Source organism: Lissotriton vulgaris, chromosome 3_1 (assembly GCF_964263255.1).
Source record: "Lissotriton vulgaris chromosome 3_1, aLisVul1.2, whole genome shotgun sequence".
NCBI classification, from domain to species: Eukaryota; Metazoa; Chordata; class Amphibia; order Caudata; family Salamandridae; genus Lissotriton; species Lissotriton vulgaris.
The window spans coordinates 1,038,758,515-1,038,775,015 of NC_141689.1; the positions used below are offsets into that span (position 1 = coordinate 1,038,758,515).

General features: G+C 41.5%; 1 protein-coding gene across 1 annotated transcript in view; it reads left to right on the forward strand.

Moving 5' to 3' along the window:
* Window positions 1-12,363, forward strand: part of PRSS12 (serine protease 12) — a 585,240-nt gene extending 572,877 nt beyond the window's left edge. The window contains exon 13 of the mRNA XM_086961447.1: window positions 9,324-12,363. Within this exon, the coding sequence (XP_086817573.1) occupies window positions 9,324-9,631 (308 nt within the window). The 3' untranslated portion in view covers window positions 9,632-12,363. The remainder of the gene's footprint in view (window positions 1-9,323) is intronic.
* The last annotated feature ends 4,138 nt before the right edge of the window (window positions 12,364-16,501 follow it).

Below are 16,501 nucleotides of genomic sequence, written 5' to 3' on the forward strand. Positions count from 1 at the left end.
CATCGCGCGCCACCATTTGTCTGTACCTCGGCATCAGACTTCGAAGGCTGCCACTCCCCCGCCCCCCAAGTGCACATTGCGCACCACCATTTGTCAGTGCCTCTGCATCAGACTTCAAAGGCTGCCGCTCCCCCGCCACAACAATGCCGAGAGCTTGTTTCTGGACGAAAGTGAAAGCCTACTGTGCTTGTTTACAGTAGCCTTGCTCCTCAAATGCTGTTGCTGTGTTGCCATCTCTCTAGGGACACTCGACTTGCTAGCTGAAATGCTACATCTGCTATGCTTTGCCTTTAGACACGTTGATCCCTCGCAGACTGTGCTGACTCTGCCCCTCCTGATTCTGAAACTGACCAACACAGTCACCACGCAGTCTCTTCTCTCTGTCTTATGATGTCTGCCCTGCCACCATTTACTTTGGACCCTCACACCTCTTCACCCTCACACACCCTCACCCTCACCCCCATCACCCTCACCCCGTCACCCTCACCCTCACACCTCCTCACCCTCACACCCTCACCCACCCTCACTCACCCTCACAACCTCACACCCCTCACCCTCTCAACCCTCTCACCCTTACTCACCCTCACACACCACATCACTCAGGAACACCACCACATCACTCAGGGTCACCACCACATCGTTCAGGGGCACCACCACATCACTCAGGGACACCACCACATCACCACCACCACATCACTCAGGAACACCACCACATCACTCAGGAACACCACCACATCACTCAGGGGCACCACCATATCACTCAGGGACACCACCACATCACTATGGGACACCACCACATCACTCGGGGACACCACCACATCTCTCGAGGGCACCACCACATCACTCGGCGACACCATCACATCACTCAGGAACACCACCACATCACTCGGGAACACCACCACATAACTCGGGAACACCACCACATCACTCAGGACCACCACCACATCACTCGGTAACACCACCACATCACTCGGGAACACCACCACATCACTCGGGGACACCACCACATCACTCCGGGACACCACCACATCACTCTGGGACACCACCACATCACTCGGGGACACCACCACATCACTCAGAGGCACCATCACATCACTCAGGGGCACCACCATATCACTCAGGGACACCACCACATCACTCTAGGGACACCACCACATCACTCAGGGACAACACCACATCACTAAGGAACATTACCACATCACTCAGGGACACCACCGCATCACTCGGGACACCACCAAATCACTCGGGGATACCACCACATCACTATGGGACACCACCACATCACTCTAATACACCACCACATCACTCAGCCCAACCACATCATCACTCAGCACCACAACAGCACTGTCCTTGCTTGCTACCAACAAGCATTGCCATAGCCAATAGGACTCGCATTAAGAAAGTGTAAGCTATTGGCTTTGTGATTAACAATGCTATTAATGTATATATTTTCAAAGCCAACACAACTCAGGGACACCACCACATCACTCAGGAACACTACCACATCACTCAGGGACACCACCCCATCACTCGGGTACACCAGCACATCACTCGGGGACACCACCACATCACTCAGGGGCACCACTACATTACTCGGGGACACCACCACATCACTCTGGGACACCACCACATCACTCAGGAACACCACCACATCACTCAGGAACACCACCACATCACTCAGGAACACCACCACATCACTCTGGGACACAACCACATCACTCAGTGACACCACCAAATCACTCGGGGACACCACCAAATCACTCAGGGACACCACCACATCACTCGGGGGCACCACCACATCCCTCAGGGACACCACCACATCACTCAGGGGCACCACCACATCACTCAGGGGCACCACCACATCACTCAGGGACACCGCCACATCACTCAGGGGCACCACCACATCACTCAGGAACACCACCACATCACTCAGGGACACCACCACATCACTCGGGGACACCAACACATCACTCTAAGACACCACCACATCACTCTAATACAACACCACATCACTATAATACACCACATCACTCGGGGACACCACCACATCACTCGGGGACACCTCCACATCACTCTGAGACACCACCACATCACTCTAATACAACACCACATCCCTATAATACACCACCACATCACTCTAATACACCACCACATCACTCAGCCCAACCACATCATCACTCAGCACCACAACAGCACTGTCCTTGCTTGCTGCCAACAAGCATTGCCATATCCAATAGGACTCGCTTTAGGAAAGTGTAAGCTATTGGCTTTGTGAATAACAATACTATTAATTTATATATTTTCAAAGCCAACACATATTAAAACAAATTGTCATTTACAATACCAATAGCTCACACTTTCCTAATGCGAGACCTATTGCATTGCAAATGCTTGTTAGTAAGGAGGATAAATACTGGTTCAGCGACTAGTGGCCTCAGAATCTAGGCCCATGTCCATGTCCATCTCCCAAAACTGTGGTACAGAACCTCGGAATGATGATTGACAATCGGTAGTCAATGGAAAGCCATATAAATCATATCATTGGCATCTATTTTGGCATTTTGCGTAAACTACGCAAACATTTTTCAATGGATTCCCATTGAAGCCAGGAAACTGCTGGACTAGGGACTTATCATAAGCAGTATTGACTATGGTAATGCCCTGTTGGCCTCCATAAACAAGGAGCTCCAGGTTTTCAGAACACCAATACTAGACTAGTATTAAACCTTCCATCAAGAGGCCCATCAGTGTCCAGTTTGAGGACTGGCTTCCTGTTAAGAAGCGATGCCGCTTCAAAATCCTCTGTCTAACTCACAAGAGCATGTATGGAACCGGGACAAGCTGTTTTGCTAAGAAACTTAGCTGGTATAAGCCGAGTAGGATGCTCAGATCAAGTACTAAATGTCTTGTCACGTCTCGAAGACTCCGCACCCCAGGGAACGGCTGTCGATCCTTCTCCTTTTCTCGCACCAGCTTTCTGGAACAAGCTTCCGCCTCATCTTCTTTCCACCTCTGAGCATAAGCTATTCCATAAGGAACTAAAAACCTGGTTATTTGAACATCTATACCACCTCCATATTCAATCGTCAGTCCTCACAGAGTCTTCGCTAGCGCATTAGACTCTATGGTGATATGTGCGCTTAATAAGTTCCTCAGACTTGACATGACTTGACAGAATGGGGAAGGAACAGTGGATATCCTACAGCCCTGTGGCGTGGCTGCTGGGTACATCCAATGACATCAAGGGAAGCAAGCATGGGAATAAAGTGAAGGGGTAGTACTGGGGCTTGCAAATAAAGAGACAGCCATTAGATGATGCTTAGGGTGGTGCCAAAAGCTGAAGAGTAGCTGAAAGGTGTATCAGAATGGACAGAAGCTGAGGTCATATACATGTCTAAGGCCAGAAAACATGAGAAGTTGTCTGATTGGAAAATGCAAGCTCAAAATCTACTTTAAATACCACATGCTTTGCATTCATGATACCACTGATCTCCTCTGGTCATGATGCTAAAATAACATGTATATGTGTTGTCACATTTATCTCATGTGATCAACAGCTGTAGCAATATTGGACTCCAGATACCCCACTTTTTGATAATCTTGCCAACAAAGTGCACCCTGAACACTAATGATTGTTAAGCTTGGTGACCATACCTTTGTCTCCTTTGCATATTGAATTGCCATCCCAATATCGTATGAGTTCATGCTTTATTGTGTTTACAACCCTCATTCTGTTTTTTTTTTGTTTTAGGGAGAAAATTAGAAAGACATTAATTTTTAAATCTCCATATCAACTAATTATTAAGATCACATCTAGATATTTGCATCCACTCTGACTCAACTGTAACATTTTCCAGGAGTACATTATATTACAGGCCCGTTCCATCATGTGGTAGCATCTAGAAGCTTTGAACTCACAAAAAGATACATTCTCAGCCAACTAAGAGGGGGTTTGATTAAAAGAAGATATTTTCTTTAAGAACAGGAACCCTCACTCACCCGAAGGTGTCATGCTTTATCATGGGGCGACCTCCTCACACCTGGCCCGCAAGGTCTCAGGTGTAGGCTCCAACTCTCCACCAAAAGGAAATCAGTGGAGAGGAGCTGAGGTGTTTTCAATGGGGGAGGTCAATGAGATGAGTGAGTAAGAGGCAGAGTGAAAAAGAAATAGGTGAAATGTTTAAAACTGTCTCAAGGGAACCAATAGCTTATTTCAGTGGTACCCTTGGACAGGATTAAAATAAAAGAGGACCAGGGGTTAAGAACTTGCTAGAGGTCAACATGTTTCTGCTCTAACTCGACTAGAAGCTACCTGATAATGCACCGATTATATTATGCAAGCTTTTGCCTTCTTTTGTCCTAAATCAAGAAGGATTACCAGGAGTAAAATGTTCTGCAGTGCAAGGACTTTCACACTATAGCCCAACACCTCGTTCTGAAAACTGCTTCACATTGAAACCTGCCTTTTAAAAAATTGTAATTAATAGCAACTAATGCTCCACAGAACCTCATGTTCAATGTTCTTATTTCTGCCAGCACAATCTGGGTCATTCACAATGAATCCCTCATATATCGTCTTAGACAAATTGCCATGTGCTCTGCAATACATCATTGATCACTGACAGCCACTCCAAATTGGAATATGCGATGTTACATCGCAAAAGCTACATCGCATGGGATTACAGCGCAGTCGTTACAATGACTGCGTTGTTACAACACAAACCATTACATCGCAAGTCTGTTCTACGACTTGCTGTCGGGGGCAAGCTAGACTTAGGAATAGTATAATTTACTATTTGAACTCCAGCGTGTGCTACAGTAAGGAAGGTGTTGGAATAGTAAATTATACTATTCCTTAGTTTAGCGCGCCCCTACAGCACGTTGTAGAAACGACTTGCGATGTAATGGCTTGCATCGTAACAACGCGGTCATTGTAACGACTGCGTTGTAATTACATGTGTTGTAGCGCATGTGATGTAAATACTGTTTCCCTCTAAATTGCAGTATTCAGGAGCAACAAACCAGTTAGGGTTTCCAGATACTCAAAATGTATATTAGTAGGATTATTTATATACATTCTGACTGTGTTTATGAAACTTTATATATGAATATTTTAAATATCTGATATTTATGTTATATATTCAGAATCATGTTATACTCATTTATCTCATGACCACCATGTTTGGTAACCTGAAAACCCAATTAGTGTGGAGGCTTCTGAGATCTGGAATTGGAAAGAACTTTCAGACATTTGTAATTCAATCAATACATTTTCCATCAACTTATCCAACCCTACTTAAAAACAAGCATTTGCAATGCAATAGGTCTCACATTTACGCAAGTTTAAACTATTGGCATTGTAAATGACAAAGCCTTTTATATATGTTTTAAAAACCAAAACATAGATAAAAGGCATTGTCATTTTGAATGCCAATAGCTCAAACTTGTGTACATGCGAGACCTATTGCATTGCAAATGCATGTTGTATGTTGTTTTGCTGTTCAAATTATCGACAATGTTTAGGCATGGGCATTAGGCTAGCAGTCTTGGTTCAGTGGTGGTCCCCAATTCCAATAATGACTGGAGGGAGGGAGGGTAAGTGGGCACCTCGGTTTCCAGTAATTATTATTGGGGTGTTCCCAAAAGTTTTAAAACCATTGGAGCTATTGTGCACGTCTTACACAATATCTCTATTCTCGCTACAAGTATGAGGTTTTGCCTTTCTGAATGCTTTGTTGTTGGTGTTTTGAATGTAAAATGTCACTTTCGACTGCATGATGTGGATATAATGCTGCTTTTATAAAGAGGATTGTTTAAAAACTCATAAGTTGATTAAAGGACAAGCTAAGAAAAATACTGGAGTTGCTAGGGATTGAACCCGGGGTCTCATACATGCGAAGCATGCGCTCTACCACAGAGCTACATCCCCACTGGAAACAAACATGTGTCCGTGCTGTCCCCTCACATTAGGAATTAAGCTTATATCCGTGCTATCTCATCACATTAGGAATGAGTGCGTGGAAGTGGTAAGCACAACAAGAAGAAAGAGATTTTACATGCGGCTTTGGGAGGACATGGAGAGAAAAGACAGGATACAATCGCTCCCATGAAGTCTGCACAGCGAGGGCTTCACCGCCTCTCCAGTGAAAACAAATAACTATTGTGAAAACTCAGGATGGCGGCTGATTTAACCCCCTGCAGCTTTGTAAATGGCAGTCTGGTTGAACACCCCACCTCCCTCCCTTGGGTGCTACCATGTATAAGAGGGGGCAGAGAGCGAGCCCTGATCATCACATGAAACTGAACTTAACAACTTTCTCACATCAATCCGTGTAGTTTAGGCCTGTTTCCTAAGTTACGTGTGTCTATATATGCCAGGTGCATTCACGTCTTCATGTGCCAGTCCACCTGCAGCTGTATGTGCTTGTTTAAGCATGGTTACATGCATGCATTTTTGAGCAATATTTAACTATATTAACGTAACGATGTGTACAATTTTTGGAAGGCTAAAATATTGCAAAAGATATATTTAAAGTTGGGTTTAGACAGATTTTAAGAACTCTCAGATCCTCCAGTCACATACACGGTGTTTGGTGATATGTGACCCGACAACATTTACCTGTGCGTCTGGTTTATATACCGCGAGAGAAAAGCATGTTCCCGAATCATTAGTAAACAACCCATGTAATATGATCCTGGCCTATCATGGAACCGGCAGGTAATGCCTGTCTTAGCCCACGAAGCCCCAGCATTTTGAATATTAGGGACACGCCGAATCTTCTCGCAGTGCACCAGTGAGATCAGGATATTTGTGCAACACACCAGGAACACACCGAATCCTTTCGCAGCGCACCATGGAGCTCCTAGCATCTGTGCAATTCACCAGGGAGCATAGAACCTCTTGGTAGGGCACTGCCGTGGGGATGGGGGCATTTGTGTAACGCACATAGGGGAGTAAAATCTCTAGATATACCCGCCCGCTCAGTTTTAAAGTAAAAAATAAACAAACAGAGCGCGGTGTCCCTGAAGCGGGCACTGTGCTCAGTATGAAAGTTAAAAAAAAACAAAAAACGAGTTTGAGGGTGAAGCGCAGTGCCTGCAGATGCTTTCACCACACAAAGGCGGGTCCGTCCTCTTTCTTCATAACGGTGTCCTCGTACATAGGAGCATTCCCTTCCGCCATGGCCTCCTGGTAACACAAACAGATCAACGAGAAACAGCCCTAAACATATCCCAAGGACAGCCACAAGGCACCTCCTGAGCGCCTCGACACCAGCTTCAGCTCCCCGCAGCGCCGTGCTGGACTAGGTTAACACGCATGGACGCAGGAGCTGGGAGAGAGAGCCAAACTCCGAAGCAAAGTTAAAGCAGCAACTCCCGGAGGTGTCCTGCCCAGGAAGGAGGAGCTGTGGCCACCTAAGCTGCGGGGCGAGAGTAGTGTAAAGTAAACACCCCGTGTTTTTTCTCTGAACTGTGTGTTGTACTCCCTGCTTCCTTCCTGCCACACTTACCCACAGATATTTATAAAGACCTACATAATGAAGTGAGTGGCAACTTCTCTCAAACCTAATCTTTAATGAGAAGAAAAACCAGAGGTGGCAAGGTTGGAAAGGCCATTTTCCCGCTGCCTTGAAAGTAGGCGTGGCCGCTGAATGAAGCACGTCGTCCTGCTTGAGTTCGGAGAAACTCAATAAAGAAAATAGAACAGGTCTGGTGTAACAACCTAGTAAAGGGGCCAAAAGCCATGGGAGGATGAAATGATGACATGGACGTACTAAGGAGGGGCTAACAAGCCTCATAATGAATCAAAAGCAAGCATTTACACACAAGCAAATGAAAAAGATGGGCGGGGTAGTGGGCAGAGGTTCCCCCGCTATACTGTATACAGCATCTCTCGAAGAGACAGCGCATGTGCTGCCTAGGCGACACCTAAGTAGAACATAACACTGCATTTCACAAATAAGTCAAACCTGTTACAAAAAATCCTTAATTGAAATCTCAGAAGGTTTCTGTTGCCTCTGGTTTCTCCAGTACAAGTTGCTTGAAGAGAATGTCTATTTTCAGATGAATCTGATAGTTAGAAAGGCACAGTATTTGGATTACACCATCAGAATAAACTGTTGCTTGTGGTAGGTTCGCCTTCCCTACAGGAATGTCTTGTGCGCTTGTAAGAGCTTGCTGACTATAGCAGATGGCTTGTTTGCTAAGCTTCAGACTCTTGTATGACAGGGCAGTACAGTTGTCTGGCTTGTGACCCTTGCCTATGAGGCACGCCAGTGGCTCCTCTTCACTTCTGTGCCCAGCACGAGTGGCAGGTACCTAACTTTAACCCTGCATGGGGGGCTTACAATGGTAGGCCAGAGCCTCAACCCTGAAAAGGCTGTCTGGACCAGTAGAGACCTGAGGACTGGATGATCAGGATCTCATACTGGTTGAGCCAAGCATGGCTAGATTCACTGAGGCTGTCATGGAGACTTTCTTCACCAGGCTCAGAGAAGCAGAAGATGGAGAGGAGTTGCCAGAACAGAACTGCTGTCCCTCGGTGGGCACACTACATGGGTGACATGCATTCAGTCCCCACTATGGGCTGTCACCCACCTTGCTGCAATCCTAGAGAAGTGGGAGTACACGCTCAAAAATGGGGCTTCATTCTCACATATTTTGGCTCACGGTCATTGCTACATACCTGTGCCAGATATTAAGGTGGACACAAGAGGGACATCAGAGGGCCACTATTGCCACACCTCCACGCATGAGCTGTGCCTCATTTAATGTTGGACACAACTGGGATCGACCACCACTAGCAGATAGTTGAGGCTCTGTATCAAAGATGGAGTAGTGAAAATGTGCCTCTAGGGCTAATAGTGAGGAGAAGTGTGATTGAGTAGGAGTATTGTGAATGAATGTGCCTTTCGTTTTAGAGAGCTGCAGTTGAGTTTCCTTTGAGTTTTGGTCTGTGCGGACAAGGCTCTAAGTGCACTTCTGAGTCTCTGGCACCCATCATACTTGTGAGTGTGTTTCATTAGGGAAAAAGAGAGTGTGAAAACAACTACGGAAGCTAAATGAAACTGTTCCATAGTGAACATTTACATGTACATACCGTCTAATAATACCTTGATTTCGAAGTGGAAACTCTTCATAAAGTACTTGCATTCTTATGCCAGGGGGTTGGCAAGTGGGTGTGTTAATTGTGTGAGTGTGTTTCTTCATTTGTACATCTTGCATGGGTTGTTTTTCCCAGCATATTTAATTCATCATGATGTTAAAAATGTTGAATATTTATTACACATTCTTAATCAAAAATGTGTTATCTTTTCTGAAAGGAAGGGCCTATTCCAGGACGTTGCAGGAGGCATCTATCCCTCTGCTACCCAAGAGGGTATGTACACAGCGATACAAGAGCCGGTTCACAGGGCGGATGCTTTGTGCTGGGAGCTTCCAAGAACAGAAGCATGTGGACAGTTGCCAAGGAGACAGCGGTGGGCCTTTGATGTGCGAACGGCCAGGAGGAAACTGGGTTGTCTATGGTGTAACCTCCTGGGGATATGGTTGCGGAGTGAAAGATTCTCCTGGAGTCTACTCTAAAGTGTCTGCTTTTAGGCCATGGATCAAAAGTGTGACCAAACTATGAGGAACTCTGCTCAGGAAGGAAGATTTCATGAAAGGGGTAACAACAATGGGCGCTAATGAAGATACTAGAATGGTAGGGTTGCAACTTACTTTGGGCCAAGCAGAGACATATCCTTTTGTTGTTCATGTCTATGTTTTTCAATGGCTCAGCGAAAGCAGATTTACCTCATTAAGTTTAGGGAACACCAATATAAAAACCAAAGCATATACAAGAATTAAATACATTTTGTTTGCAGATAAAAGTGTACTTGAGAGCAAATGTTTAAAGACGATCCAGGTTTATAATTTCCTGTAGGTGGAACGATTGCTTTTCCAACGATTAATTGCAATATTTACACCAAAGACTGCTCTTTACAGACGAGGAGGTGCTGGTTTTAATTCATGTGGTAAATACGCATATCAATCAGGTTCCTTTCAATAGTAAACAAAGAAACATTGAGTAATTTAATTAGGCCCACTTAAGCACCGACACTGTAGTGCACAAGTCAAAGTCTCTCACTTTGTTTTTAATTGCAAAATCATTCTTTAATACTATATTCACAGGGCCTGCTTCAAATTAGTGGGGGTTTACATGGAACTATAGGTGGCCATTAGTTCTAGATCAGAAACAGTCCAGTCTCTCCCTGTTCTGTGTACGTAGCTGTGTCACACAAACAGACCTACCTCATCTGCTTACACATATGTTGCTGTAGCTCTGGTCTCTTTATGGAAAGGAGGTCCTGGCAGCCATAAGTACCATCTGGTCTGTGAGAAGGCAAGATGCACTGCTGAGAGATTAGAACCGGTACAAGCCAACGTCTGCCAGCATGCAGTGTAGACCTGGTATTGACTGTCCTGCTCCGGTTCAGCAGCTCGTTACTCAAGAACACAATTTTGCAAAAGTGACACTGGAAAAAAGCCTAAAGAAAATCTCAACTTTGTGCTTGTTTGTGTCAAAAAGACATACTTCATTCTGATTCCCATTCCTCTGCTCTCCAATGTGCCTAAGCAAATACTGAGCTCACCCGAACTTACGACTTTTTTACAGATTCAAGGCCATTCCACTGTTGTACTTGTTGACACAATTGGTGCTAATGATTTATTTATCTATGATATTTTTATTCTGCATTTGTACAGTTGGCTGTAAATATTCCTTTTGCATCTACAATAGTTTGATACTTCACATTTGCATGCTCCAGGCTGTGTTTTAATGAGAAAATATTTTCTAGAAGTCCTCTTCAACTTTCCCTGGCCTAATTTTGCATGTATGTTTATTGTTGGGAACAAGACTGCAGAGCGAATTAAGCCCTTGTGGCCTTATCGGTCTGATGGAAACTTCATGCGCATTGTAGCTGTACACCCGGTTTCCGAATATCTAGGCTGTATCCAGCCCACTATGTGCACTTTTCTTGTCCCCTATGTTGTAAGTCAATGGATATTTGTTCACTAAGCTAGGACTAGTTTTAGGTTCAACTCTTCTGCGGAAAGCCTAGGATGCAGGTGAAGCTATTTTGCATGAAAGCTGAAACACAGATGGATAATAGAATTTGTATCATACTTTATAAGCAAATGAATGCACATCATCTTATAAGTATATATGTCTTGGTATTTCTATCTCAGAAGCCCAACTGGGGCGCACCTGAACCTTGTACAGAGCAATAAAGAGACATAGGAATTATATTGGAAGAAGGAGGGGAATGTTTTGTCATGTGGAATTCCAAGGGATGAAGGAGGTTCCCTTTTAAGGGTCTTCCAAAGCACATGGACAGGAAGTAATTTACCATCCTTCGCAGGTTCTTTGCACCTTCAGGACCTGTGACAGTATATCAAATTACATAGGTGGTTTTGTGGCTACTTACATAGAACACCTCTTTGTAGTGGTGTGAAAGTCCAACAAAGTGATTATAATAAGCGTCACTTTGTGTGAAAAGTAAGTGAGAAAAGATATTAAAAAAGGTGTCCTGTTTTAGCCAGAGCCTTTCTAACGAGTACTGGGAATTGACATATTGATGTAAAAGAATCTCATTTAATATTACTGCAAGTGTGAAAGAGAAGTTTACACATGTGTTAGTCTTAGGTCAATGCATATTAAATTCAATGTTGCTTTAATTTATGGCCAAACATCAGGGTTGTCTGGCCATATGGGGCACATGGGAAGCACCCAGTCTGTGAGAAGATAGTGGGCAACTTTGAGGACAGAATGGGTGAAGGGCACCTCAGCCCCTTTATTTTTCAGTGCAGTACTAACAGAGTGTACTCATTTCTCATACTAAATATACAAATAATAAGAAGTGCCCTCTGATTCATGAAACACTAACTCCGTAGGATTTGAATCTGGTTTTGGTTTAGTTCTCCCTTTTAACCAATGGATAGTTGTTGAATAGTGGCTAGTTTAGTTGTTTACTTAACTTTTCTTAACTTTAAAACAACTCTTTTAATTACCGTATTCTTAACAAGTGTATTTAGATGCTTCATTTGAACCTGCCCGTTCAGCCTCTTGTTTCTTACCATTTCTATATCAACACAAGGGGATGAAGAACACTATTGAAATACGAATTAAGTAATTAAGCCTCTAGAATACATAAATAATGCATGGATCGACAGTTGTTAGTGGATTATGGTGGTGTCCAAGCAGCGTGTATTTATTTTCATGGATTAAGCATTGCATCAGACAGCACAAAACTGCTCATTCCACCAAGGGAAGAACAGCTGCCACAGCATTCTTGATAGGTGTTAAAATTCAAGACATCTGAATGCGGCTACTTGGTTCTCATTCTGCTTACTTTACAAATCATTATTGCCTTCAACTCGGGCACTTTAGTAGAGGTGTTTTTTAACAGCATCTGTAGTTATATATATATATATATATATATATATATATGAGGTAGAAAAGACGTCTTACAGCAAATTTTCTTCTTGAAGAGACGAGGCGAACCCAGTAATGGTGCATAAGTATTTTTATTGTGCTCTACACCACCCCACCCAATATATATATATATATATATATATATATATATATATATATATATATATATATATATATATATATATATATATATATTACACCAACAGTCCTGAATCACAGCAAATATCCAGCAGTCACCTCAGGTACAGACCACAAAAGCGTGATGATTTCCACTTCTAGTGCTTTATTTCTCCGTTAGTCAGCATGACGCGTTTCGGCAGCGTCACAGCAGCCTTGTTCATATGACCCCCCGGATACAGATTTAGTGTTTAAATAGTGACTTCCTGGCTAAACAGATCACGTGGCGTACAAAATAGAGCTAAACAAAATTCTTTGAATGTCAGTAATTGTTCGAAGAATCGAGCAAAACCAAATGTGTTGTATATAAATAATTAAAATCTTATAAATATGCTCCCAACACATGTGACATAAATAGCAAAGCAGCAAAGTACATAGGAATATGTTAAAAACTGTTTAAAAATTACACAGAATCAACACCATGGTTCCTATTCTCCAATTTTGGCCAAGTGGCTTAATGCTTTGTCTGTACATAATACGATAAATCCTAAGCTCTCATAAGTACTTCACAGAAACGCCATTGTGATCTGAACAGAATAATAAAGTGCTAGTGCAAAGAATTCTTAAAGTACAAGACAGTGCAAAGTGCAAAATACCACAGATTAATTGATATTAAAATTACATATCAAAATTCCAGGATAAAAATATTCAGTAAAAATTATGGCCTAGTGGAAGCTTTGCAATATTACGCTAAAATTAATTGCATCATGGCTTAACCTCAAAACAAAATATTATTTATGTACAAATTCAAGTGCAAGTGCATAAATACTGATAACCTTCACAATTTATCTTTACATACATAGCTCTAAATATATAAATATATATATATATATATATATATATATATATATATATATATATATATACATATATATACATGTATATATATATATATATATATATATATATATATATATTTCCACGTTTCTTCTCATTTCTTCTCACCCCATGTGTATCGGCTGAAGTCACGGCACAGCAACAGGTCAGTTTGTAAAAAGTTTCTGCTTTATTCACACACCATGTGCAAAGTTTTAGCGTGCATCAAAATATATATATATATATATATATATATATATATATATATATATCCATCCAAAGTAACGTCTTCCAATGTTTCTTGGACCCACCTGAGAAATTGTTAGAAATAACTGTGAGGACGATGGACAAGAAAAATCAAAAAACAATCCTAAGTAACATTCATTTTCAAACATTCTTGTACTTCTCTCTAAAATATTTTTTCTTTTTTTGTGAGTTGGATCTGGTGTGTTGGTTCAAAATATTACCGCTTCCTGGGAGGCTTCTGGTACCCGACGAACTGAGCTGATGTGTGTAGCAGACCCATTCATTGCAAACGTGGTTTTTGGTTCCTGTCAACATGATAAAGCATTAAAAAAATGAACTGCAACATATATGGCAGTCCAAACTTAGCAGGAAATATTTCAGAGACAAAGAATCTCTGTGGGAGATCTCAATTAGTTATTAAAGGTGAGCACCTTTTTCTACTCTGTGACTGGCCGAAATGGTAGAATGCTCAACAACCTTCACAGTGGTCTACAACCGAGATACTGTACTAAAGCTCGTAAGAGGCATCTCTTTAATAAACCTTCCAAGAGTGCTTCATATGCTCTCCATCTGCTGGTGAATGCTGTTTATATGCATGTTTTAATTTTAAAATACATGAAAATAGACAGATTTAACACTTAATGTGGACATCCCAGGAAGAGTCACGTACAGCAGGAGTGTGGATGTCTAACATCAGGAGATAATTGAACAATTGACTGTTTTTAAGGCAGTGTTGTTGTGATTGATTTAGGTATGGTAAATACGATATGATTAATGTTACAAATTGCCACTAATAAATATATAGTGCTAAATGTTATATTTGATGCTCGCTTTCTAGTTCTTCAGGTCTTCCAATAAACTAATTTGGATTAGAAGAGAAAAGTAAATCCTTATAAGAAATCAACAATCATATTAATGCGCGAACTTTAAACATATAGTAAAACTCATGCATCCACTTCAATAAACATGAGTAGAACTGTTGAGCTAAATTGACACCGTGTGTATAATTCTGCATTATAACATCAATTGTGCCACAGAAGATTCATGGCCAACATCGAGAAACAAGTAACAAAGAAATTACAAGACAGATCATAATTTCACTGCAGTTATTATTTCATTTAATGATGATCTTATATTTTCACAAATAAGCTCCATGTAAATATGTAATAAATGATTTTAATAATAAAATTATTTGTGACAATTTGCTTCAATGTGTTTTACTTGCCGTTTTTCTTACACACAAGTTATAGAACTATACAAAACTACCCCATAAAAGCAGATACTCATTATAATAAAGAAACAAGGGAGACAGTCACTGATAAAAAAAGATTGACATTTCCATGTCTAAACTGCACACATTACAATATTAACTTAACATGAAGTACTGTGACAAATCCAACCACAGGTGAGCCGAACCCATTAAAACAATTCACAACTTTTGTGACATACTTGTGATTTTATGTGCATTACATAAAATGACCCTGTTGGAAGGCAAATATAGGAAAAACAAGCAGGCAGGCTAAAATAAGTTTCACTGAACGTAAAAATAACATAAGAACAAGTAACATGAAGGCTCCATTGGCAGTCCACTGGAAACACAAAAACCACACTCTCAATCTAATCAGAGTTCAAATTCTGGAAAAAGGTACACCCCAAAAAGGGTTGGGGACGTGGAGAAAGACCTAACATTTTTTCTTGAATTAGCAGGCTAAATAAACTACAACCAACAGGACCTAATGACAAAGTTGAGCTTAAATGTTTCATTTGAACGTATTAATTTATACATGTGGTCATAAATTTACGACACTGATTCAATTTAATTTTGTTTTCATTTTGGTGTATGGGGATTACAATTTGTAATACTGGATTATTCAGGTTTAACAGCAAGACATACTGAATATGTCATATGTAAAATGGTGATTCGACAGTACAACATTGTTGAGTATAAATCCAGTTGATAATTAAACCTCTTGAGGGATATATGTTGCAATCTTTTGTAGACTGCTGAAAAAACTGACACAAAATTGCTGGTTGAATGTGATGCCAAAGCATGTTTGTAGGTTGTCAATCGAGGTATGCAACATTTGGGTTGTAAGGGTCAAAAGCTATAATAACATTTATTTAATAAGAATAAATTATGTAGCTATTTTTATTTGTTTCATTATCCATGACCCAGAAGGGCTGACAATAAGATAAACAGTACAACAGAATTAAATCTGTGAACAGTTCTTGTGTTTCCTCACTAACAATAACATTGGAGGTTTGAGAAGCACTAGTAAAGATGTAAATGCAGATATAACTTCCTGGACCATTAGTCATTGGAGTTTTGACATTTTGAAATTAGTTGATTTATTAGGCCTCAAATTCGTTGCCAGTTGTCTGCTCTTCAGTTGATTAGTCTGTCTGTATGCACAAACCTGATCAGAAGCATGGAAGCCACACAGGTGTACACATTCATAAAATTCACTGTTAAGACTGTTTGGGTGTTCTTCCAAGAAGAAAATTCCTGGAGCAAAGATGCTTGAAACTTAAGTACAATTGCGAAATTAAGGTAAGAAACTATAGGAGCAAACTGATAACATAATCAGAGAGGTGGTAGAGGGGTGGTAGATAGAGATGGGATCCTTACCCCAGAATGGAAAATTGAATATAATTAGCGAACTACTTCACAGATTGAATGCAGAGTGATGAAATGGGAGCTAAATATTGGTGTAGGGCTTTGGACCAAATGTATGTAAACAATGATATACAGTTTTGGATTACTGTGAATTATGGTCATGTTGATGG